The sequence below is a fragment of the Tiliqua scincoides genome, chromosome 10 (genome assembly GCF_035046505.1).
Source record: "Tiliqua scincoides isolate rTilSci1 chromosome 10, rTilSci1.hap2, whole genome shotgun sequence".
Lineage (NCBI taxonomy): Eukaryota > Metazoa > Chordata > Lepidosauria > Squamata > Scincidae > Tiliqua > Tiliqua scincoides.
This window is the reverse complement of record NC_089830.1, coordinates 6,846,490-6,869,671: the sequence shown is the minus strand read 5'-3', so window position 1 is coordinate 6,869,671 and position 23,182 is coordinate 6,846,490. Positions and strand designations below refer to the sequence as shown.

At 47.9% G+C, this 23,182-nt stretch overlaps 2 protein-coding genes across 3 annotated transcripts in view; one reads left to right on the top strand and one right to left on the bottom strand.

Annotated features, from left to right (window-relative positions):
* The first annotated feature begins 1,701 nt into the window (after positions 1-1,701).
* Positions 1,702-10,379, top strand: PPIE (peptidylprolyl isomerase E). Of its 2 annotated transcripts, XM_066638312.1 has the most exons (10): positions 1,702-1,802; positions 2,353-2,451; positions 3,200-3,243; positions 4,209-4,235; positions 5,431-5,512; positions 5,818-5,918; positions 6,717-6,840; positions 8,447-8,632; positions 9,610-9,752; positions 9,997-10,379. In XM_066638312.1, the coding sequence occupies exons 1-10, from the start codon at positions 1,772-1,774 to the stop codon at positions 10,063-10,065; spliced, it is 906 nt and encodes a 301-aa protein (XP_066494409.1). In that variant the 5' UTR covers positions 1,702-1,771; the 3' UTR covers positions 10,066-10,379. The 2 variants fall into 2 exon arrangements, with proteins under 2 accessions (XP_066494409.1, XP_066494408.1); XM_066638311.1 differs by lacking the exons at positions 1,702-1,802; positions 2,353-2,451 and adding an exon at positions 3,737-3,775 and having other exon boundaries at positions 3,199-3,243.
* A 5,078-nt stretch (positions 10,380-15,457) lies between these two features.
* Positions 15,458-23,182, bottom strand: part of LOC136661239 (bone morphogenetic protein 8B-like) — a 46,140-nt gene continuing 38,415 nt past the window's right edge. Inside the window, exons 4-7 of the mRNA XM_066638324.1 lie at positions 22,768-22,962; positions 21,806-21,885; positions 19,912-20,022; positions 15,458-17,075 (exon numbers count right to left, since the gene is read on the bottom strand). Of these exons, the coding sequence (XP_066494421.1) occupies positions 16,926-17,075; positions 19,912-20,022; positions 21,806-21,885; positions 22,768-22,962 (536 nt within the window). The 3' untranslated portion in view covers positions 15,458-16,925. The remainder of the gene's footprint in view (positions 17,076-19,911; positions 20,023-21,805; positions 21,886-22,767; positions 22,963-23,182) is intronic.

Genomic DNA, 23,182 nt, shown 5'->3' with positions numbered 1-23,182 from the left:
TGTTAATGTGTTCAGATGCGCTAGGAAGGTGATATAGTGAAAGCAGGTGCAGCCCATAGGTATTCCAGAGCTCCTGGTATGGTGTTGGAGGAAGGGGGAGCATGGAAAACAGCCAGAAAAAAGTGCAAAGAACAGCTGCTTCAGTAGGGGAGGGGACATGCAAAATGCTCAGTGGGTTCAATGTAACAGAGAGAGCAATTATGCCTCTTCACCCCAGCATGGCACCTTTCCCAGTAGCTGGTGGCTCATGTGTGTTTCATTGTGAGCCCTTTGGGGACAGGGAACCATTTTATTTATTTTACTGTTTTACTGTGTAAACTACTTAGGGCTGGGTAGTGTAAACTACTGTGTGTGTAACTACTTAGGGCTGTGTAAACTACTTTGTGATTGACTGTTGAAATGTGGTGGTATTATGGTTATTAATAATAAGAAGGCTTATAGATAGTATGAAATGGGTACATGGTGACATTTTAGATTTCCTATAGGTATTTCTCTGAATTTTTGATTTATTTATTTTTTTTGATGGAGCACTGCAGCTTCCTGTGATTTTGGAGGTATTCTTACTGTTGCGCATCTGGAAGGAAGCCAAGAGGCAGAAGCAGACCTACTGAACCCAGGGCCTCTGAGAGGAATTTTTTTAGGGGGTACAAAGTTTCTTTTGGGCCCCTTCTCAAAGGGGAAAGGGCAAAACAGAGCCGGGGGTGGTAGTGGTGGCAACAGCTGGAATAGTCTTTGAAGCCCAGGTCTATCAGGCTTCCTGGTTTAGAGCCCAGGTATACAGAAAACCACACTCCTAAGTCTCTCTAAAATCTTTTAAATATAGAAAGTCATGCAGAAAATTAGCATCATCCTATTTAGGCTCACACTAGATTGGAAAATGCCCTGTGTACCAACACTTCTGCAGCAGCCATAGTCCCACAGCTGTGTCCCTGAGCTCCTATACACTCCTTCATGGCAAAGGGATTCTTAAGCCAAAGAGCTACTTCAGCAGGCCAGTTTCCTCCTCCCAGAGGTGTGTCATGTATGCATTCCTTGGCCCAGCACATACGCTTGTGGCAAAAGCTGCCATTGTTCGCCCAGCATGGGCTGCAAGTCTGGGTGACGTTGGGAAATGCAAGATCCCAGGACATTTCCGGCGCCCCTCCTTTGAACATAAGAACAGCCCCACTGGATCAGGCCATAGGCCCATCTAGTCCAGCTTCCTGTATCTCACAGCAGCCCACCTAATGCCCCAGGGAGCACACTAGGTAACGAGACCTCATCCTGGTGACCTCCCTTGCATCTGACATAGCCCATTTCTAAGATCCTGAGGTTGCGCATACACATCATGGCTTGTACCCCGTAATGGATTTTTCCTCCAGAAAATTTGGCTCCTGCCCCCCCCCCCCGCCAATGCCACCCACTGTTTGCAGAGATGTAAGTGGCGTGCATAAGGCTGCTTCAGCCAGTGCCCATGGGGTGCAAATAAAAGACCCCACTGACCCCACTCTCATGGGCCCTGGTGGGACTGGAAAATGCAAGATCCCAGGACTTTTCCCATTGGCAGCCTGAGTCTGGGTGCCCCCCTCCGATGGGTCCAGGCTGCAGCAGCCTCCTGCCTGCCTGCCCCCCACTGCCCTGCAGACGCGGGGCGCGCCTGGGCATCTCGCCTTCCTGCCGGGAGGCGGCGCTGCAGAAGCGCTCCGGAGATGCTGAGCTGACTCCTCCTCGGGGAGGAGCGTGCACACGAACGGGGGAGGCGAGAGGATCCGGGGCGGAGAGAGGAAGGAGCATGGCTTCCACCAAGCGGGTTTTGTATGTGGGTGAGCAGCGGGGAGAGGGAGGGAGGCTTGCGTGTCTAGGGGAACGTGGGAAGGGGTGCAGAGGAATGCTGGGTGTTTAGGGGAACGTGGGAAGGGGGTGCAGAAGAGCCTTGCGTGTCTAGGGGAACGTGGGAAGGGGTGCAGAGGAATCCTGAGTGTTTAGGGGGAACGTGGGAAGGGGTGCAGAGGAATCCTGGGTGTTTAGGGGGAACGGAGGAAGGAGGTGCAAACATACAAGATTCTTCTGCGCTCCCTTCCCAACATTCCTGTTAAACACCCAGGATTTTTCTAAGATTCGGGTCAGGTTTGGAGGCTTTGGGGTGCCCAAATCCACTGATTCCCAGATTGCAGTGTCCATGGTGGTTCTGGGAAAGGAACCCCCACAGATAATGAGGTGCACCCTGTAAATAAACCTGTTTTAATTAGCACAGGAAATAAAGAGGGTTATTCCTGCTCTCCTCCCACCAGCCTTTCCAACATTTTATGCTTGTGAAGAGATTTTAGGAGGCAGCATCTGTTCAAAATGACGAGCTTGTTTTCCGATATCTAGGTGGGCTTGCGGAAGAAGTGGACGAGAGGGTGCTCCATGCTGCCTTTATTCCCTTTGGTGACATCACAGATATCCAGATCCCTTTGGACTATGAAACTGGTTAGTGGATCCTGGGTTCGGCTTTGGTCTGGCTTGGTTTGGCTTTGCATTCGCTGGAGGTGTCAGTGGGCTGAAAAAATGCTTCCAATTCCTAAGAGGCTGGTCTTGTTCAGAGTTGAACAGAACCCATGCGAGGGAGGTACAGGGATTCAATTGTACCCAGACCCAGGGTCAAAAAGGGGAGTCAAAGGAGGGGCTCTGAGAATTTCCTGGGATCTCACATTTTCTAGTCTCACCAGGGCCTGTGCAAGGGGGTACAGGGGTTACATCATATCTAGGCCTGGAGTCAAAAAGGGATCCTTGGAGTCAAAGGAGGGGAGCTGAAAATTTCCTGGTTTCTCAGAAAATGTTTGCATATGTTCTGTGAAGACTAGTAGTCACATTTTGTGTAAGCTTATGTAGTTTTATATACTATAGTAGTATATACTACTGTATATACTGTTTATATACTACAGTACTACATATGCATATACTTATGCAGTTTTATATGCTACTATACTTTTATATTCATAGAAATTATGATCCAATGGTCTCATGAAATTATAATTACGTTAAGAAGGGAAGGTCCTGGTGTAAAATATGTTCTCAGTGTCTGAATTAGATTGTTGGTAGCCCTGGAACCAGAGATTATTTTTCCCCCCACTCTGGATACCCAGTCTGCAGCTGCTTACCTGTAACTAAGGAAGATCCATTTGAGCTGGGTTCTTAGCCTGCCTCAATCTAACATTCCTCTCTTGTGTCTCTGCAGAAAAACATCGAGGTTTTGCATTCATTGAATTTGAGCTGCCTGAGGTGAGGAATAACAAAAGTGGGGGGGGGGGAAGGAAACAGATTTTCAGTTCTGTTGAAACTTCCCCATTCTCTTCCCCCCCCCCCCCCAAACACATGCACATTGAATGAGTTGCTGGTGGGGAAAGTGTGCTGAAGTGTGTGGGGATCAGATTTTATTCAGCCTTATTTCTGATAAAGTAACAAAACTTGTAGAAGTTTCTGTTCCAGCGGCAGCCTCATAGGTATAGTTTTAAAGTAAAGCACAAACAGGACGGCCAGTTTGTGGTTTGTAGTTGAGGCATTGCCTCAAGGACAGCTTGACCAGGGAAGCACACAAGCCTCTGTCCACTGTCACCACTCCTTCTTTTGCTCTCTGACAAGATGAAAATGATGTGGAAGAAGAAGCAGAGAGGAGAGTGTGGCCTACTGTGTCTTTAGTGGTCTAGTCTAGCCCACCACTCTCCTGTCCTCCATGCTTTCTCTTCTACTAAGTTCTCTTCCTTTTTGCCTCTAGGAAGAGGAGGGATAGAAGTAGTAGCAGGTGCACTACTAGGTAAGGGCAGGTGGTATATGGTGGGCTGCCTCAGGTGTTGGTCAGCTTTGATAATGACACATCTTTTGTAAGAAACTGGCAGTGTTTAATAACACCTTCAGCTCATGATGCTTGTTGGCACAGAGACACCTGAGTGCAGTGATTTTCATCTTGTGGCACACTGACAAGGCACTAAAATTGTCAAGGCACACCTTCAGGTTTTTGACAATTGACAAGGCACACCATGCTGCTGGTGAGGGGCTCATATCTCCTATTGGTCCAACTAATAAATGACCTTCCCCCAAATTCCTGTGGCACGCCTGTGGACCACTCGCGGCACACCAGTGTGCCATGGCACAGAGGTTGAAAATGACTGCCCTAGTGCAATGAACTGGGTGAGAGAGTGAACTCTCAGTAAAACAGATCCTCTTCTTTTTTCTTTTTTTTTTAATAGGATGCTGCTGCAGCCATTGACAACATGGTATGTTAATTTTTAGACTCTTATTTAATCTTGTGGAAAGGTTTTCAAGTATGTTTAAGCTTTCTGCTCACTACCTTCAACTTAGTAGCGTAACTATTAATTAGAAATCTTGGTTTTGTGCGTGGGAAAATTTAACCAACCAAGATTTCTCTAATTATGTGACAGCCCTAGTTTTGTGTGTTAAAAAAAAAAAATCCCAACAATGCCAGTGGTGCAATGCACAAAATAGCCATACTGCTAGGGATAAACAGAAATGAAAATAGACTGTAACAAGCAAACTCTGAATCCCCTGAAAATAAGATTTAAGAATCATCTTTGGAGCTAGAAGGAAGAAGAATAAGAACCTTGCTGGATCAGACCAAGGGCCCATCTAGTCCAGCTTCCTACAGTGGCCCACCACATACTTCTGACAATGCACAGGACAACAAGCTACGTACATCCTGATGCCCTGCCATTGTGTCTGGCATTCTGAGATAGGCCATGTTCAAAACTCAGAGGGTGCATATATTCATTATGGTTTATAACCTTTCTTCCATAAATCTGTCCAATCTCTTTCAAAAAAGCATCTAGGCCAGGTGCCATTGCAACATCCAGTGGCAAGGAGTTGCATAGTTTAATGGCAAGTTAGGTAAATAAAAACTTACTTTTGTTTGTTCCTAGACTCCCACCAGTAAATTTTAGTGGTTGTTCTCTGTTTCTGGTGTAGTGTGAGGAAAAAGAACTTCCCTCTATCTGCTCTATCCAGCCCATGCATAATTTTGTATGTCTTGGGGGCCCAGTTCTATCCAACTTCCCAGGACCAATGCAGCTGTGCCAACAGGGTGTGTGCTATATCCTGCTATGGTGGGGCAGTCACAGAGGCCTCCTCCAGGTAAGGGAACATTTGCTCTCTTACATGGATCTGCGTTGTGTCTGCATCTGCGCTGGAAAGTTGGATAGGACTGAGCCCCTCACTCATGTCCCCCCTCAGGCACTTTGTTTCTACACTGAAGAGCCTCAATGTTTGTTCTGATTCTCCCACCAGTCAACTTTAGTGGATGTCCCCTTGTTCTGGTGGCATGTGAGAGCCTTTCTTTGTAAGGGAGGTGCTCCTAGCCTGCTAATCGTTTTGGTTGCCCTCTATTGCACTTTTCCAAGTTCCACTCAGAGTGAGTGGCATGTATTTGAAGTATGTCACGTCTGTTCGTTTCTTTAGAATGAGTCTGAGCTCTTTGGGAGGACAATTCGTGTCAACTTGGCCAAACCAATGAGGATAAAGGAAGGATCCTCCCGACCTGGTAAGAGTTGTGTTTGGAAGGTAGCACAAGTCCATAAAGTTTGGTTCCTACATCCAAGGGGGAACATGTGCATTCCTGGTCAACTGCTGTTCAGACCCGGCTCTGCAACAAGTGAACAAATTGCAGTAGGGTGGCTGCAGAGCTAACCACTTCAGAATTCTGCTTCTATTGCAGAAATTATTGATCCTGTACCGTCTTGGTTGTTACAGCCATTGTGCTTAAGATCAGCATTCTCGATCTCCCTGTTACATTTTAATGTGGAGCTACTGAGAATGGCTCTCTTTCTCACTGTTTGCCTTTCACAGTTTGGTCAGATGATGATTGGCTGAAGAAATTTTCAGGAAAGACGCTGGAGGAGAACATAGATGGAGATGGAGCAGAGCCTGCCAAATCAGAAACCCAGGAGGTACATTTGTTTCTTGGCTAAGGGAGCTTTTGGTGCTGCTAAGGTTCTGTATGCTAATACAGGACACCCCCCCCCTCCCGCATCCACACATTTGGCACCCTTGGTTTCAGTTCTCCATGGGTCATTGTGCCCCCTTGTGCCCATTACCTTCCATTTTCTTCATCAACAAGCAATCATGTTTCTTGCTTTTACAGATGCTACAAGTTGAGTGTGACAAGCCAGGCTGGCAGTCTGAATGCTCAGGGGTTACAGATAGAACGTTAACAGGAAGTAGGAACTTTCCTGCTTCCTGATAACATTGCTTTAGTCTCCTCCCCCTAGCATTTAGGCTGCCTGCCTTTTTAAGGGGTCTGTTCCTTAACTTTCAGATATAACCCTGAATCTGAAGCTGGTAAATTTCCATGTAGAAATGATCTTGGAGGTCACAGCAACAACAGCAATAATAATGATACTGTAGTTAGCATACCTAAAGTGACACTCATGCATTATCTCAGTAATCATTACAACCACCCTGTAAGGTTGTCCAGCTAGAGGTAGAGGTAGTGACTTATAAGTTCTTAGCTGAAGCAAGATGTGAGATTGGGGGAGGGGCTGTATTTCAAGTGGCAGAGCACCTTTATTGCATGCTCAAGGTTTGATCCCTCTCAGCATTTTCAGATAGGACTAGCAAAAGATATTTCTCTGTCTGAAACCCCGAAGAGCACAGTAATGACTTATATGGACCAAGGGTCTGATTCAGTTTATGGTAGCTTCTTAGGTTGGAGTGGAGACTTGGAAACTTTGTTTTGCTTTTCCTAGGGTGAGCCACCAGCAAAGAAATCAAGGGCCAACCCCCAGGTTTACATGGACATCAAGATTGGAAACAAACCTGCCGGCCGACTAAACATCCTCTTGCGGTCAGACATTGTGCCCATGACTACTGGTGAGTTTCAGTTTTCCTGGTGTTACAGAGGAGTGGAGATGACCTTAGGCTGAAGCCCACCAAAAAGTGGTAATGTCTGTACAGAACAATCCAATCCAAGACCTCCCTGAACCTTAGGGACAGCCCAATTGCTAGCCCACTATTTTGGATTACTGCATCGCAGCCTAATCCTGTCCAGCACTAGTGCAGTGAAGCAACATGGCCCATGCCATATCCAGTGCTGGAATGGAGCAGCCTGGAGGTCTCCTCAGGACCTGAAGTGGTTCCCTTACCCCGTGTCAGACCCCAGCCTGCTCAGTGGGGCTGCTCGGATCTGCGTCACCAAAATTGCTGGCGAAAGTCCGAGAAACCCCGTGTAAGGCTTCCAGGCCTAGGAATGAGGTTAGGATATGATGGAGGACTCCTCTGCTGATCTCGCCCCTTCTTGGGCCTGAGCCACTTTACTTCCCAGTGCCATCGACCGTCGGGCTGGATACAGCTCCTGTGGTATGATGCAGGCCTTCCCACCGGCACTCCTTACTCCTGAGTTGTTGCAAAACGTGCTTTATAGCACATTTTAGCTTTATAGCACCTTTGCAATGACTGGTGCTCGCAGCAGCAGTCCTTAGGACCAGGCTGTTAGTTAGCCTTCTGGATGGTGAGGCCCCAAATACAGCTGACTCTTTCAGTGCTTTTCAAACTCCTTCAAGGAAGATGGGAGCACTGTAAGCGTGTGGGGGGGGGTCTATGACAGCAATGCAGTCCCCAGAATCACGTTGCTACCGGGTGGGGGGTGTATGTGTTTTAAACTCATCTAAGGGACTGCCTGGTGGTTGTGGGGAGCCGCACAGATGGGGCTCTGGCAGGGCTGCCCAAGCCTCCAAAAAGGTAAAAAAAGATTGAAAACCACTTCGGGTTTTCAATTGTGTTATTTACTGTTTTGGAGGCTTGAGAAAACCATGCCGGAGGCATCTGTGGGGCTCACTGTACCCCTTGGAGGCCTGCAGTCTCTTAAGTAAGTTTTTTAAAAAACCCTTCCCCCCCCACCCCAGCAGCAGCAGTGCAATCCTGGGGATCACATTGCTGCCTTCTCCCCCATCCCTGTCCCATAACCATTGCTCTACAACAGGGGTCTCCAAACTTTTTGGCCTTAGGGCCACATCAAATATCTGGCGCAGTGCTGGGGCCAGAAAAAAAAATTGAAGTATAAATTTATATAAATAAATTAGAGATGAAACTTAGATGAGTGACTAATTGAATGATTGGGCTCATTCATTCAACTTCTCTGGCACTTAGAAAACCCTCCAGATGCAACCAGAGCATAGTTCCAGTCATGTTCAGCCAAGTGGGCCAGAGGCTTTCAGGGGACAAGAGGCTGGCCGCGGACCAGATAGAGGCTTGCCACGGGCTGCATCTGGCCCCCGGGCTGGGGTTTGGAGAATCTTGCTCTAGAACACAGTTGATAGAACTGCCTAGAAGAAGTTGAATATATTCTTGCAGCTCAAAAATTTCTGGATTGCAGCTGAAAAAATTTCTGAAATGCCTCCAGATGAGCTACCTCTGCTTCCCTTTGCAATATCATTTTCTTCCTTTCTCACTCCCCCCCCCCCTTTTCCTTGAACTGCAGAGAACTTCCGCTGCCTTTGCACCCACGAAAAGGGGTTTGGCTTTAAGGGCAGTAGCTTCCATCGCATCATCCCTCAGTTTATGTGTCAAGCTGGAGACTTCACCAACCACAATGGCACTGGGGGCAAGTCTATCTATGGGAAGAAATTTGATGACGAAAACTTCATTCTGAAGCATACGGGACCAGGTAGGGTGTTTGGTGGGACATTTCTCTCTTGCGGGGCAGAGTGACTGTGAGTTTCTTCAGACCTGTGGCTAGTAGGCTCTGTTCATTTTGAACCGAAAGAGTTGAGTCAGCAGGGGTGCTGGAATGCAGTTAGGAGAGGGTGGGTGGGTAGGATGGAGCTGGAGCTCCTGTGGTAGAGCACCTGCTTTGGGTATGAAAGACCCCAAATTCAGAGCCCAATCCTATTGATGATGAGCACCAGCACAGTGGCCACTGCACCAGTGCTGGATGTTGTAAAAGTGCTATAAAGCAATTTTTGACACCTGGAAAGTAAGCTCAGCCGGCAGGAAGGCCTGTGCCATTCTGTGAGCACCGGTGCAGGTAAGTGCTGTGCCAGGAGGGTCAAACTTCTTGGGGTGGGGTTCAAGCCTGGGAGGGGTGTGGGGTCAGCCATAAACTAATCCCCTTCCCTGAACTGAAAGCCCTACTCGGGGCTACTCGGTTCCATGCCAGCGATTTAGCTGGTGCAGAACCAAGTAGTCCCATTGGGCAGTCTGGGACTCAACACAGGGTAGAGGAACATTTATTCCATTACTCTGAGGAGACCTTTGGCCTGCTCAGTTTCAGCCTGGATACAGCGTGGACCCAGCAGACCCACAGTGTCAGGGCTGAATAGGATTGGGCTGCCTGTGTGGGGTAGAACTGATGGAGATGGCAGTGTCTTTAACTATAGCTGGGAAAGAGTCTGTCTAAAACACTGGAGAGAAGACTGAGGAGATTTCATGAGATCCAAGATAGCAACACCTGGCTGAGCTGGGGCTGCAGGGACACCATGACCCCAGTAAGTTTGGGAACCACTGAGAGCAACCCCACCATTCCCCTCTCCTTCATTCTTCTTCTTCATTCCTCTCTTTTCAAATCCAGGGTGTGGTGGGGAGAGGAGAAATCACTTAAATGAAACACACCATGAGAATCTTCACACAGTGCATTTGTTATAGGCTTGTTGTCCATGGCCAACTCGGGCGCCAACACCAATGGCTCACAGTTCTTCATCACGTGTGATAAGACTGACTGGTTGGATGGAAAGCATGTTGTTTTTGGAGAAGTTACGGAAGGGATGGATGTGGTGCGGCAAATTGAGGTAAGGAAATCTAGGGGGAACCTGCTGATTTGCTTATCCCCCCCCCCATTTGTTCTGCAACTTCATGGACCCATTCACACTGTTACGCTTGGAGGAATGCATAGGCCCATACAGGTCAGTGCTGCAGGGCCTGTGGGGGCCTCCATGCTTGCTATGCATGTGGAGGTAGACGCATGGCTTGCATTTGGGTCTGTGTTTCCTTGTAAGTTTGGAGATCCAGCTTCACCCTTCCTCCTATCCACAGGCTCAAGGCAGCAAGGACGGGAAACCTAAGCAAAAAGTTATCATATCGGACTGTGGGGAATACGTGTGAGCATTTGCTCAGAGGGGAAATATCCGGAGATGTCAGAAATGAAGGTTGCATCCCTCTGGATGAGAGAGATGGCTTTGGAAATCTGTCTGAGGCTATTTTGAGGCCTGGGCTCAAAATATCTCTGTTACAAACTGATCTGTTTTCATTGTGAGACAGAAACAAGGCCTGGATTCCTCCTTGTGAAAGCAACAGCCAGAAACAAACTTTGCCGATATTGCCAGACATGCCAAAAACTTTCATACTCTTTGTGTTCAGAACTGTAGTTTCTGCAGGTACCTACATTGTACAGAATAGTTCTGTAAATAAAATAAATTATGGCTATTTTAAAAAAAACAAAACTGGCTTTTTGTTACTTCTGATTATCTTCAAGTCTTTATTAATTACTTCCTTAGTAGATCACCAAGAGCCGAGTTACCCAAACTTAGGGTCTCAAACCACTGGTGGGTCACGACCGAATGTGTGGTGGCTTGCCAACATGTTACTGGACCCCAACTTCTTAACTTCTTTCTTAGTTTAAAAAAAAAAAAAGGATTAGACAAATTCAGGAAAGAAAGGTTTATTAATAATCACTAAAACTAGAACCTCCCTGTAATGAGGCAACATACCTAAAGTTCAGGGGCAGGGAAGGGCTGTTGCTCTCACACCCTGTTTGGAATCTCACAGAGGCACCTGCCTGGCCAGTGTTGGAAACAGAGTACTGGGGTCACTTATGTTCTTCAGTGACAATTGGTGCAGTAGCAGGATGAGCCAAGGACACAGAGCCACAAGAAGGGGCGGTGGCATGTATCTAAGTTCTGGAGAAGAAGAACAGGCTCTTCAGGTATATGGAACGAAGAGATAGCCAAAACTGAAAATACTGAGGATTCGGCATAATCTGGCTGACGTATTAAGTGAATATGAAGTACAGGTGTTGGAGGCAGTGAAATAGCCTTTGCCTGGGGAGTAGAGGGTGCACTGAGCTGTTGAAAGAACAAGGAAGCAGTACAATTATTCTGGGAATGGTATGTGTGAGTTGTAAAATAGTTTCTGATCCTGTGTAGGATTGCTGCTGGCTACAGCTGCAGTTCTCAAACTCCCAGGAAATTCGAGGACCGCAGTAAGTCCTTGCAGGGGAGAGGGGGAGACACCGACGCGATCCCCAGGTTTTGCAGAGGCGGAGTGCAATCGCTGTGCTTTCACTTGGGGAGCCCGGGGAGCCCTGCAGATGCTTGCGTAGCGCTCCCCGTACCCTTGGGAGGCTGCAGCAGGGACTGGTAAGTAAATGCCAGTCCCTGCACCCCCCCCTTAGCGACATGATCCTAGGGATTGGGTCACTGCCTCCCCCCTGCCCCTTAAGGTGGCAGAGGCCAGGGACGCCCCAGTTTGAGAAGCCCTGGGGCTACAGTAATGCTAAGCTACTGTAATAAGGTACAGTAATAAGGTACTGGTGTGTTGATTATCAAAGGGTATTGGATGTCAGTTGTACAGTGGGCCTTCGGTATCGGCGGGAGATCTGTTCCAGGACCACCACCTCCCCACAGATACCTAATGCGTGGATAATGAAATCTGCAGAGGGTCTGCAGGGGTCCTCCCAGGCATGACGGGAAGGCCTTCTGAAGCATGGGGAGGCCATGTGCTTCCTCCCCGGGACTCTGAAGGCCTCCTGGACATGGCTGGAAGAAACTTCTGGTCACATCCAGGAGGTCTTGCTCTCCATCCAGCTGCGGTCTTGGCACACATGGATACTAAATCCACAGATACCGGGCTTGGAGATAAGGAAGGCCCAGTATTTGCAATTGCAAACATGGTGGCCTGGACCAAGGACGCCCAATACTGAGTTCCAGTTTCTCCATAACAAACTCACAGCTGGAAATTTTGGGATGGGAGGGAAAGGCCCTGCCTCAGGGTACTCTGGGCTTGTTGGGAAGAAACAGCTGCAGAACAGAGATAATTGAAATAAGGTCCCTCATATATTTAAAGTTGTTTATTAGAAATGAAACAAAACTCAGTTTGTCAGTTATTCTTCACAATCATCCCAGTGATTGCGGGTGTTGGCTAGAACAGTAGAAGTTTCTTATGGAGCATTTGGGTAGAACTCTGTCTATCTACCTTTCTTTATGTCTCTACAAAGAAAAGGACTAGAGACTTAAATACAGTGGGTTCTTGGTATCTGTGGGGGATCTGTTCCAATACCCCCCCAATACCAAATTCCACAGATAATCAAGATCTGTGGGGCCTGTGTGGTTACAATTCCTTCCTGGGGCCACGAACACCACCTGGACCTGACCAGAAGTCTCTAGTGCAGTGGTTCTCACACATTTAGCACTGAGACCCACTTTTTAGAATGAGAATCTGTTAGGACTCACCGGAAATGATGTCATGACCGGAAGTGACATAATCAAGCAGGAAAATTTTTAAAAATCCTAGGCTGAAATCCTACCTACACTTTCCCAGCAGTAAGTCCCATTAACTATCACGTTAAAAGCATATGAATAGTAGCTTGTTAAAAGTACAGATCTCCCCAAATGCAGTCACATGCCATGGTAGCATCAAGTCTAATATATTAAAAATATTGAAATGAATGGGCTGCAATTGGCTCGCGATCCACCTAGTGGGTCCCAACCCACAGTTTGAGAAACACTGCTCTAGTGTGTACTGGAAGTGCCTTCCAGTCGTGACCAGGGGGCCTCCTGAGGCCCTCCAGTTGTGGGGCTTTGCATCTGCGGATATTCAAATCTGCTTAGCCCATGGATAAGGACAGTGTAAACCAAAGCTGAACATCCAGGGATTTCCCTTGTGAGGCTGGCCCTTAGAAGTCCAAGACCTCCTGGTTCCTGAGGCAATGAATCAAATTTTGCCCCCTCCCCTTACCCAGCAGGGCAACAACCACCGATTCTGCCACTCTGCCTGCTCCCTGGATTGCGAGAGGGAATGGAGCAGGAGAGCAGGCTTGGAGGAGAGAAGTGGGCTGCAGCTCTGGAGGTGATCTGAAGGCTGAATCCGACTCCACGCACAATGGCTGCTTCTTTTCAACAAGAGGCGCTTGAATTTCTCCTGTGAAGGACATCTGCTCAAAATGGTGGCCTATCTTCCTTGCTGTGGAGCAGAGAGTGCACTAGGGTGTTCCACAGGTCCTCTTGGTTCTTCTCTTTTCAAAACCAAGGAGTGGGGAGAGGGGAGTGCCACCCCTCCACCCCACTCAATGCCACTTGAGGCAACAGTTCTGAAGGATGTTAATTTGGGTTGGGACAAAGATTAGTTGACCTACACAATGAGCAGACATGAATGGGCTTGCAATACTCATACTACAAGTATGTTGTCATTTTATTCAACACAAATCTCTGTCTAAGCAGGCAGATTTGCTGATAGCAAACCTTCAGGGAGTTTATTGGAGAAACAATACAACAAACTCAGACTGTTTTGGAGTGATGTTCATGTGAGAGTGAGACAGCGGGTGTCACCCGAGCCGGCGGATCTACAACACCCTCTTTGCTCAATTGGCCAGCCTGCTGGCTGTTTACATGATAAGGATGAAGAGCTTGTAGGCAAACCCAGGTTTGTTGCCAAGTGTATACTCAACACAGGGCTGAAACCAAGCATGCCACCCCCAATGTATGCATGATGCGTGTGGTTGATGACAACGTATTGTACATTTCCTCTTTTAGGTATACACTTAAACATGTAAGACATGATGTGGCCCTGAGCAGAGCTGCAAAAGTCTACAACAAGGACAAGTTCTGCATTTGAACAGGCTGTGGGTGGGTTAAATTTTTCCAGGACTGACCCCAGACCCCCTAGCACCTGAGGCAGTATGCTAAATGGTCTGCCCTTCTGCCAATTTGCACCCGTCCCTCTTCTCTGCCTGCTCTAAAAAAGAAGAGGGAAATGGAGCAGAAAAATAGTGGTCTAGAGCAGGGGTCTCCAAACACTGGCCCGCCTCTGATCCCCTGAGAGCCTCTGGCCCAGTTGACCAAACACAACCAGAGTTGTGCTTGTGGGGTGTCCTTGTGGGGTGTGGGAATGGGGGTCCATTTAAGTGTTTGTGCTTTATTTCTTGGGCTGTGTTGGTGCTTGGAGAAATCCTGGACATTTGAGCCCATTCATTCATTTATTTCAGTCATTCATCTAAGTCCCATCTCTAATGTATTTATTTAAATTTTATATATATTTTTTTTTCTGGCCTGCGACATTGTGCCTGATATTTGATGTGGCCCTTTGACTGAAAAGTTTGGAGACCTCTGGTCTAGAGCTGCCATTTTCAACCACTGTGCCATGGTCATTCATTCCTGTGGTGTGCCACAGGAATTTGGGAAAATGTCATTTATTAGTAGGGCCAATGGGGGATGTCAGCCCCCCCCCCCACTGGCAGCATGGTGTGTCTTGTGAATTGTCAAAAACCTGATGGTGTGCCTTCACAATTTCAGTGACTTGTCAGTGTATCAATGAGATGAAAAAGATTGAAAATCGCTGGTCTAGAGGGTCCAAGATTTTACCATTATCCTCTCTTTCACACCTCTTCTTCTGATCTATGCTCCTCTTCCTTTTTCAAAGTCGGGGAGGGGAGGGGGAGGAGCAATGCAGGTGGGCAAAAGCAGGTGAGCACTTCCCATTCCATCTGCTACCTGAGGCAACTGTCACAGTTGGCTGCATGGATGGGCCCCGACCCTGGCCTTATCTCTCCCCCACTATACACATCAGTGACTCTAAACAGAAAAGCAAACCTGTTGCCCTGTTGCGCACATTCTGAAGCCTCAGCCCTCCACATGTGGAAAATGGGTGATAACGATAGTGCGTTCATGGACGGCATTAATGTGCTGCTTGACTTGGGCCGCAGTTTAAAGAAGTCTTTACCAAGAACTGCTCTCATAATATCTGTCTTAATTATTGTTTCATTCCAGCCAACAGTCCGATAGTTGGAGGCAGCACAGCACAGATAAGGCTGGCGTTTGCAGCACTGGGTGGGGGGGGGCAACCCTTGTCCTCTAAGTTCTGCACGAGTGTCAGGTGCAGTCTGCAGTGCCATTTTATACCCCTTGCACTGGAAAAATCTCCCTTTTGAACAGACATACAGGCAAAGCTCATAATCCACTCTTGTGCATGTGAAATCACGCAATTCGTACCTTCCTCTTACATGCCTGCACATGGCAGGGCTATGCTCAGCGCCCATCTTTGGGCAGAAGCAGAAGGCATACAGGCCATCCATTTTGTCAGGTTCTGAAATCTCTTCCAGGCCTGCCTCACTACATGGTAGCAACATGGGAAAAGGCCTGTAGCTCAGTGACAGAGGGCCTGCTTGCCATGCAGGTTCCATCTCTGTCAACATCTCTAAGAAAGAGCCCCTACTTCCAGTCAGTGTAGGCAGGGTTAGTTGGAAATCCCAGCTCTCTATGTAACTAACAGCCTGATCCTGCCCGGACGACAGCCATCATGAAAGTGCCGTAAGGTACTTGGCCGCCACTGGTGAGCCCACACCATGGGTGGAGAGGTCAGCGGCAGTTGGCGCTGGACCTCTGTACTGCCCAAATGTCCAGGAGGAATGCAGAGTGGTAAGTATTCCTGCTGGGAGGAGGGGAGGCTTTCCAGGGTGGGAGAAGGGGGAGAGCATTCTTGGGAGGTGGGTGGGAGCAGTGGCAGTGCCACCGCATCCTATACCTCCGCCCAAGCCGTGGAGACCAACATAGGTCTCTTCAGTTCTGCACCCGCTAAATAGCAGTGAAGATCCAAGTAGACCCATGGTGGCTACCAGGGCTCAACACAGGATAAGGAAACTGCTGTTCCCTTACCCCAAGATCAATGGAGGCTTCCCTAGCTCCACAGGATACCGCTGCAGCAATTTCAGTGCTACTGTCTTCCTGGCTGCAGGGAAAGCTTAGGAGTGGACTCTAAATCCTTCTGAGTTTGGAAAGGGCAAAAGGGCTGCCAGTATGTGGGTGGCTTCTACTAACTAGGATTGTCCCTCTGCTTGTTGCCCAGTAGCTTGGGGATTTCAGGTTTGAAGCCTCCCCGATTTGAATTTCAGCCTCCCTGCTGAAGAGGCTTGCAACTGGGCAGTGATGCCTGCAGAAGGCTCCATGGGGCAATTCAGATGGGGCAACAGTTATTGCTTTCCCTGGGAACTAGCTTTTCCCAGGTACATGTCTTTCCCCAAACACCCCAAGTGCGCCTGGCCTATTCATGTTCTTCCTTGCAAAACAAGGCTCAGAATTCTGTTTTTTAAAAAACCTGGAAATTGTCAGGCATGCCGATGAAAGCATTAAGATGGAGGGCATTTATTCAAGACAGGCATCTTGATTTGCACGGCCTTTCTGCTGCATTTAGGGCACAATCCCAACCAACTTTCCAGCACTGCTGTAGCTGTATCAGTGGGACATGTGCTGCATCCTGCAGTTGGGGGGCAGTCACGGAGGCCTGCTCAAGGTAAGGCAATGTTTGTCCCTTACTTCAGAGTTGCATTGCCCTTACCTTGGTGCTGGAAAGTTGGTTAGGATTGCACCCTTAATGTACTTTTAAATTATAGCACAGATTTTTTTTTTTTGGGGGGGGGGGGGTACTTTTGGCATAGAATACAAAACAGACTTATGTGCATTACTAGGCCATGTTTTAGTTTTCTTAGCAAACAGGGATGTCCTTGTTGTTCTGTTTGCCCAGGATATGAATAAAAGTACCTCCAGCTAAAGCCAGAGCCCATGGCCCCGAGTCTGTGTCAGCCCAAGGTCAGTCGAAGCTGCCAACTGCCTCGCTCTTTTGAAGTGGTCAGGGTTACATCCTTTCCCCGTTCAGCAATAGAAGGCTTCCTCTTTCAGGTTCTGGCAGTCGGTGCTCCTTTCCTTCCTCCCTCCTTCTCTCCCTCCCCCAGCAGCAGTCAAATGTCCACCAAGGTGTCAGTGGCACCCACACGTTTTAACCACCATATTGCGGTGCTTCTTGAGGATCACGTTATTGTTGCTGTCGTAATAGAGGACCGACGTAGCGCTGAGTTTTGTGGGGGCACAGCAGGCCTTGGGGACGGCTTCAGGCTTCATCAGATGGACCTACAACAGGGATTCCATCATTTGGGACATTCTTATATCAACTATTATGGGCATCCGTCCCCCATATTCACAGATCCAGTATCCGTGGGTCTGGCTCGCCAAAGTTCACCACACGTCCTGCCCACTGCACCCAGTACCTTCATTTATTTTCTTTAGTTGCGCTAAGCAAGAATATCTCTTCATTTTAACAAATGCTATAAGTATGCAATCTTATAGGAAGATGAGCAGGAAGGCAGCCAAAATGCTTGTGTGAAGTATTTGGTGGGCCACTGTGAGATACAGGAAGCTGGACTAGATGGGCCTTTGGTCTGATTCAGCAGGGCTCTTCTTATGTAGGGTAGAATAAGCGGACAGAGGCTGTCCCACCGATGGAGCTGTTACCACACTTCTCAACCACTATACCATGATACACCCCAAACCGTCCCCACCACTGGACTGAGGAGGGCCCATAGTTCAGTGATAGAGCACATGGGTGCAGGGGAGGATCTTGGGAAAAATGCATCAGGTAGAGATGGGAGAAACCCATCTCTACATGAGGCCATGGATAGCTGCTGCTGGCGAGACCAGTCAAGACGGACCAATGGTTGGATTGGGCCTAATATCGGGTTTTTTATGGCTGTATTAGTGCAGGGGCTCATGTGCTCCATTTCTTGCAGAAAGCAAATGACCCATGCCTAGAGGTGTGATTTTTTTCAGTGATAACAAAATAAAAACACATAACACCGCTTTCTGCACTTCTCATTTTTCTAAAACAACAGGTCCCCTATGCAGAATCTCTTCAAGATAGTTCTTGTATTCGTAATTTTCTGCAGCAGGGGTAAAAGCACCAAGGGGAGGGGGCTTTTCAGGGGAAAAGAGGTACAGGAGGAATGGGTTAAACCCCCACAAGTCTTCGGCTTCACACTGCACTTTGGGGCTGCACTGTATAAAACGCAACAACTTATGAAAAAGACCTATGTATTAGTAGTGTAGCTAGGGAGGGGAATGTATTGCAGGTGCCACAGGTCCCTGTGTAACAGCATATTGCTGTCGCTGCCCAGAATGGCTCCGATGGCAAGTGGGAGGGGGTACTTAACTGGCACATTGCGGCATCTGCAGTACATACTGTTCCCCCTCCCAGTTGCAACACTATATTATCTGTAGTTTGGCCTTTACTTGTCCTCACATCTGAAGTGCCCAGGAAAAAAAAAACAGAGCAGGCATGCTACTCAACCCCTTTCTCTGTGTGGTGCTGGCATGGTGGCTGTGACTTCTTTCAGTAACTGAAAGTCTCCTCCTTGCTGGTAAACATGCCAGCTCGTACCTTCAAACATGCCGCTCCATCAAGGGCTTGCCAAACATGTGCAAACCATTTCGTCCGGGCAGAGACTCTCTGCTTTGTAGAAGCCAACTATTTTGCCATCGCAAGGTTGACAATTTGGAGACAGAAATCTTTCGGTGCAAGCTGGCCCTTCCTGGCCCCCACCTCAAAAGCTTGTATCCCTCTAAGGTCGGTTCAAGGGACACATCCCTTCTTGTCTCACTGAGCTCAACCTCTGGCAGGCCAGTAGATCAGGCTCCCACCTCCTCCCCTGAACTGCTTCTTTGTGCGCTTGCTAAAGGAATCCAGCCTACACTTCCCCTTTCCCAGGCTGTCCCTCTTCCAACCTGCAGATAATTTAATGGAATATAAACATTGCCGGCAGCTCACTTGCCACTAAGTACAAGATACCCATTTATGATCCCAAAAGGAAAAAAGCTGTATTTCTAAAGTGTCCCTGGTTCATTGCCTTGATGAGAATCCCATCTACCAAAGGTGACTGGGCGAGTGGCTTTTTACAGACCATAGCCAATACAGCTATTTCCCCTTCTAGAAAGCAAAGCAGAGGAGAACTCTGGAGAACTCTGGTGGACATGCCCTCCTGTGTGACAGTACAAAATGCTGCATACCTTCCCCCAGAATTTGAAGGGTTGCCTTGTTCCTCATGAATCTGTCCAGCCAATGAGACCCTTCAGAGACCACAAAACCTTGTGGGTTTTGCTACTTTCTGAGGCTTAGCATGATTTATAATTTATAGAATTATAAGAGGGGCTTCTCAGTGGTGGCCCCACCATACAGAATTCCCTCCCCCTTGAGGTGTTTGTTAGCACCCGCCATAAAGGTTTTTCAGTGCCAACTGTGAAGGCCTGGCTCCTCCTCCTCAAACTGGAAAACAAGGAGGGGAGCAGAGTATGAGAGGAAGTTTGGAAGTGAGGAGACCTTTCCTCCTCACTTCCTCTTCTGCTCTGTTCTCCTCTTCCTTTCCAAAACCTGCATGCAGAAGCAGTGCTGTGCTAGAGCTCCCTGGCAACTGGGACTGAGCAAAGTGGTGTGGCGGAAACGTCACCCTCCTGCATCATCCTGCTCCTGACACACCTTGCTTCCAGAATGGCTCAATTTTGGAGATAAACAGAGGCAGGGGGGGAGGGTCAGCACAACTTCAAAGCGCTTGCTGCTTTAAGCAGCGAGCATTATGCCCCCCCCTTTTGCAGAGAGCCCGGAAAACATCTGGAGAACTGCAGAATGGGAGGCACACCACCCCAGTTGACCCTGTATGCTACTGGCAGACATCCCATGACCTGGAATCTGGGGCTCGCAGTACCCCTGGCCACCTACTTCTCACGCCACTGGCAGGAAGAGAAGAAGTGGTACTGGTAGGTGAACAAACAAAGGGGGCCTCATACCACAATAAATCTGCTGCCCGCGGTCATGGCCTCAGCCAACCTCATGGATGGATGGGACAGTCCCACCTGCCTTGCTTGTTTCAATGAGAAGCCTCACAGTATATTCTGTGACCTCCCTCCAGAAGATACTGACCAGGGACTGGAGGATGGCATGGTTTGTGGCATTCATGCAGGAATCCAAGGGAAAAGTGCATTCTCCTTCACAGTAAAAGGCCGAATACCCTTGCGGTGCAATCACCCAATCCTGAAAGAACAAAGCAAAAGAGCTTGGCTATAGGTCAGCCTCCCCAGCCTGTTCCGTGGCATACTGGTGTGCCGTGGATCGTCTGCAGGTGTGCCGCAGGACATTGGAGAGGGTCATTTATTAGTAGGGCAATTGGGGGGTTTGAGCCCCCTACCAGCAACATGGTGTGCTTTGTCAATAGTTAAAAAACTGATGGTATGCCTTGACAATTTGAGCCCCTTGTCAGTGTGCCATGTGATGAAAACGGTTGAACTTCACTGGTCTAGCTAGTCAAGGTATAACTTGGGAAGTTGCAGTTTCCAAGAATCTATTGACAGCTTTAAGTGAGGACTTGCTGTGGTGATGTTCCTCTCAAGGAAAACAGCAGTTTCAGGAAGGGTAATTTTTGTTGGCACCATCACATAGCGCTAAAGAATTAAACACCAGTCCTGATCTCCAGCCCCCTCCCCCCAGCAGCTGCTGTTTGCACTTTAAAAAACAAAAAGTAAACATGCAGGACTTTATACTTTTGAAGTATGGCAGCACTTGGCCTTCAGATACCAGAAATTTGGAGAGCACTGTGTTAAAGGAACAGGCTTATTTAGATTTTTTTTAAGCGCTAATTTTAAAGGAAAGCATGAACTGAAGATTTCGTAAACAAGTCCCCAGTGGAGATGCTTTCCAGTCAACCACAGAGTGAACATAAATTTAAGCAAAATGACTTATAACACAACCAATTTTACCAAAGGCTAATTGATACACCAGAGTTAATGTTCCTACCGCATATTTCTGGTCACAATAACATCACCAAATTTCTAAACAAAGATCCAAGACACTTCTAATATTAAACACTGAAATAAGTGTGAGCTTTCCGAGCCAGAGAAAACCCAAACAGAGAATGCGCAGGCTCCACACGGACAGTGGCCCCGGCCGGGAATTGATTTTTTTTTTCTTATCAACTTTATAACAAAATGACTTAAAATCAAAAGATAGCAGGGAGCAGGGGAGAGGAGATGTTTTGGTTTCCATATTTAATTTTTCTCGAGAAGATTTTAACTGCTGAAGAAAAAAGACTTTGCACCCTTAAGGAGTTGAACTTAGACCAAGAAGATCCAGGTTCAAATCCCCACTCAGCCATGAAGCTTCCTTGGTGATGTTGGGCCACTCACTCCCTCTCAGCCTCACCTATCTCACAGAACATAAGAAGAGCACTGCTGGATCAGGCCCGGGGCCCATCTAGTCCAGCTTTCTCTATCTCACAGCGGCCCACCAGATGCCTCAGGGAGCACACACAAGATCATAAGATACCTGCATCTCACTGCCATTTCCCTACATCTAGAATTCTATTTACACTCTCATCCCCCAGAGAAGACACCAGGGTTTAACTTGCAATTGGGTTTAACTTGTGCTACTTTATTAAAAACTGTGACCAATTTTCAATGCATGAAACCTACTGAATATACTGTCCCTCCCTCGCCAGTCAGGTGTAAGCAAAAAAAACTACCATCCACGGGCCTAATTCGGAGGACAGAACAAAAATTCCTACCTGGCCCTCATGATGAGCAACCAGTTCATCTCAGACTGTACCTCCCCATCATGGCTTGTAACCTGTGATGGAGGTGTCCTCCAGAAATCTGTCCAATCCCCTTTTAAAGGCATCTAGGCTGGATGCCATCACCACATCCTGTGGCAAGGAGTTCCACAGGGTTGTTGTGACGACAAAAGGAAGGAACCATGTCCACCACCCTGAGCTCCTTGGAGGAAGGACAGTTTGAAAATATGCAAGACAAACAAACAAAGTTACCAGCCATCCAAGATCTTGAAAGCTGACATAGAGCTCATGCCTCCTGCATACCTGCCTGCCTCCTGAAATATGAATATCATCTGGAAGAAGAAAAAGAGGATTAAGACATTTTGACAAAAGGCTTTTCCTTAGTTCTTCAACTGCATGACTTTGTAAGCACAGGGGAAATCTGCACTCCTTGGGGTCAAGCTAGATGGGCATCAAAAGATGTTCTTCAGATGAATGCTTCCAGCTGGGAATTAGAGAGTGACTGCTGTTGGGTACACTGGAAATCACCAAGCAAAGCATTAGCTGTGGGCCTGTAGTTACTGCAATAATGACACACTCATCTAGATTAGTGCTCTTCAACGGGAGGGGTCATGAACCCACTGGGGGTCACAAAGCCTCATTTAGAGGGTCATGGCCACCTTTCAAAGCTTGTGCAAGAGAGGGCTTGGATCCAGTCCAATAATGAAGTCCAATAATGAATAATGAATAATCCAGTCCTTATGAAAACCAAGTTCTTGATATAATCCTGCATCAGCCTCTTTTTGCTATCTTGCCAAGTAGCTCCTAAGGCCAGCCCTGCTCTGGCTACTACCTCACAGGGTTGTGAAGACAGAAGAGGTGGGGAAAACAAGGTGGGCAGGGGTGGGTGGATCGGGTCCCAGGAGGGGGCAGGATCAGCAGTGGGTCCCCAGTATCCTACTTTTTTTGGGTCATGGCACGAAAAAAGATTGAAGACCACTGATCTAGAAGATGAACAGTGTGCTAGCTACTGTATATAATAGTGGCATTGTTCCTTAGTACTTTCAAGGGTAGTGGTTCCAGACTTTTTTTTGGGGGGGGGGGGCAGGCATGATAAGGGGGGCAGGCAGATTTTTTGGGGGGGCCCCTGGGTTGGCATGAAACCCTTGGCACATCCCCAACCACACCATGGCCTTTCTGCTTTTTTCCCCAGTGATCATGCACCAGCTTCTTACCAAATGACCCCGGAAGCCTGTTGGAGTGTGGGAAAGTGCTTGTCTTCTTGTGCTGCCTCTTCCTCAGCTGCTTGACTGCTCGAGGGATTCTGATTTGGTTCTGGCTCTCCTGGAAAAATGTCACCACGAAGGGCTGCTTGGAGCGTGGTCCATGGCGACCCAAGAAGCCCACCAGTCCAGGATCAACACTCTCTCCTACAAAATCCAAAAACCAAACCCTTTCCACTATGTTAATGTTGCTATCAGTTAGGTTAATAAGAGTGGTTAAGCTGTTTGGGGGGGATCACAGTCTAGGATGCACTGAAGATAAGAATCTCTAAAGAGATGGAACCCAATTGCTCCGATGATTTGTCTTGTAATTGTGGTTGGTGCATACAAGTTTTTAAGTTGCACAAACCAATTCAGCTCGCAAAAA

What these genes read in the sequence shown, in the direction of transcription:
- PPIE (XM_066638312.1), top strand. Translation starts at nt 1,772, where the DNA reads ATGGCTTCCACCAAGCGGGTTTTGTATGTGG. An exon ending in CCCTTTGGACTATGAAACTG is followed by an intron (nt 2,452 to 3,199) that starts GTTAGTGGATCC and finishes GTGTCTCTGCAG; the next exon opens with AAAAACATCGAGGTTTTGCA. An exon ending in CCAAATCAGAAACCCAGGAG is followed by an intron (nt 5,919 to 6,716) that starts GTACATTTGTTT and finishes TGCTTTTCCTAG; the next exon opens with GGTGAGCCACCAGCAAAGAA.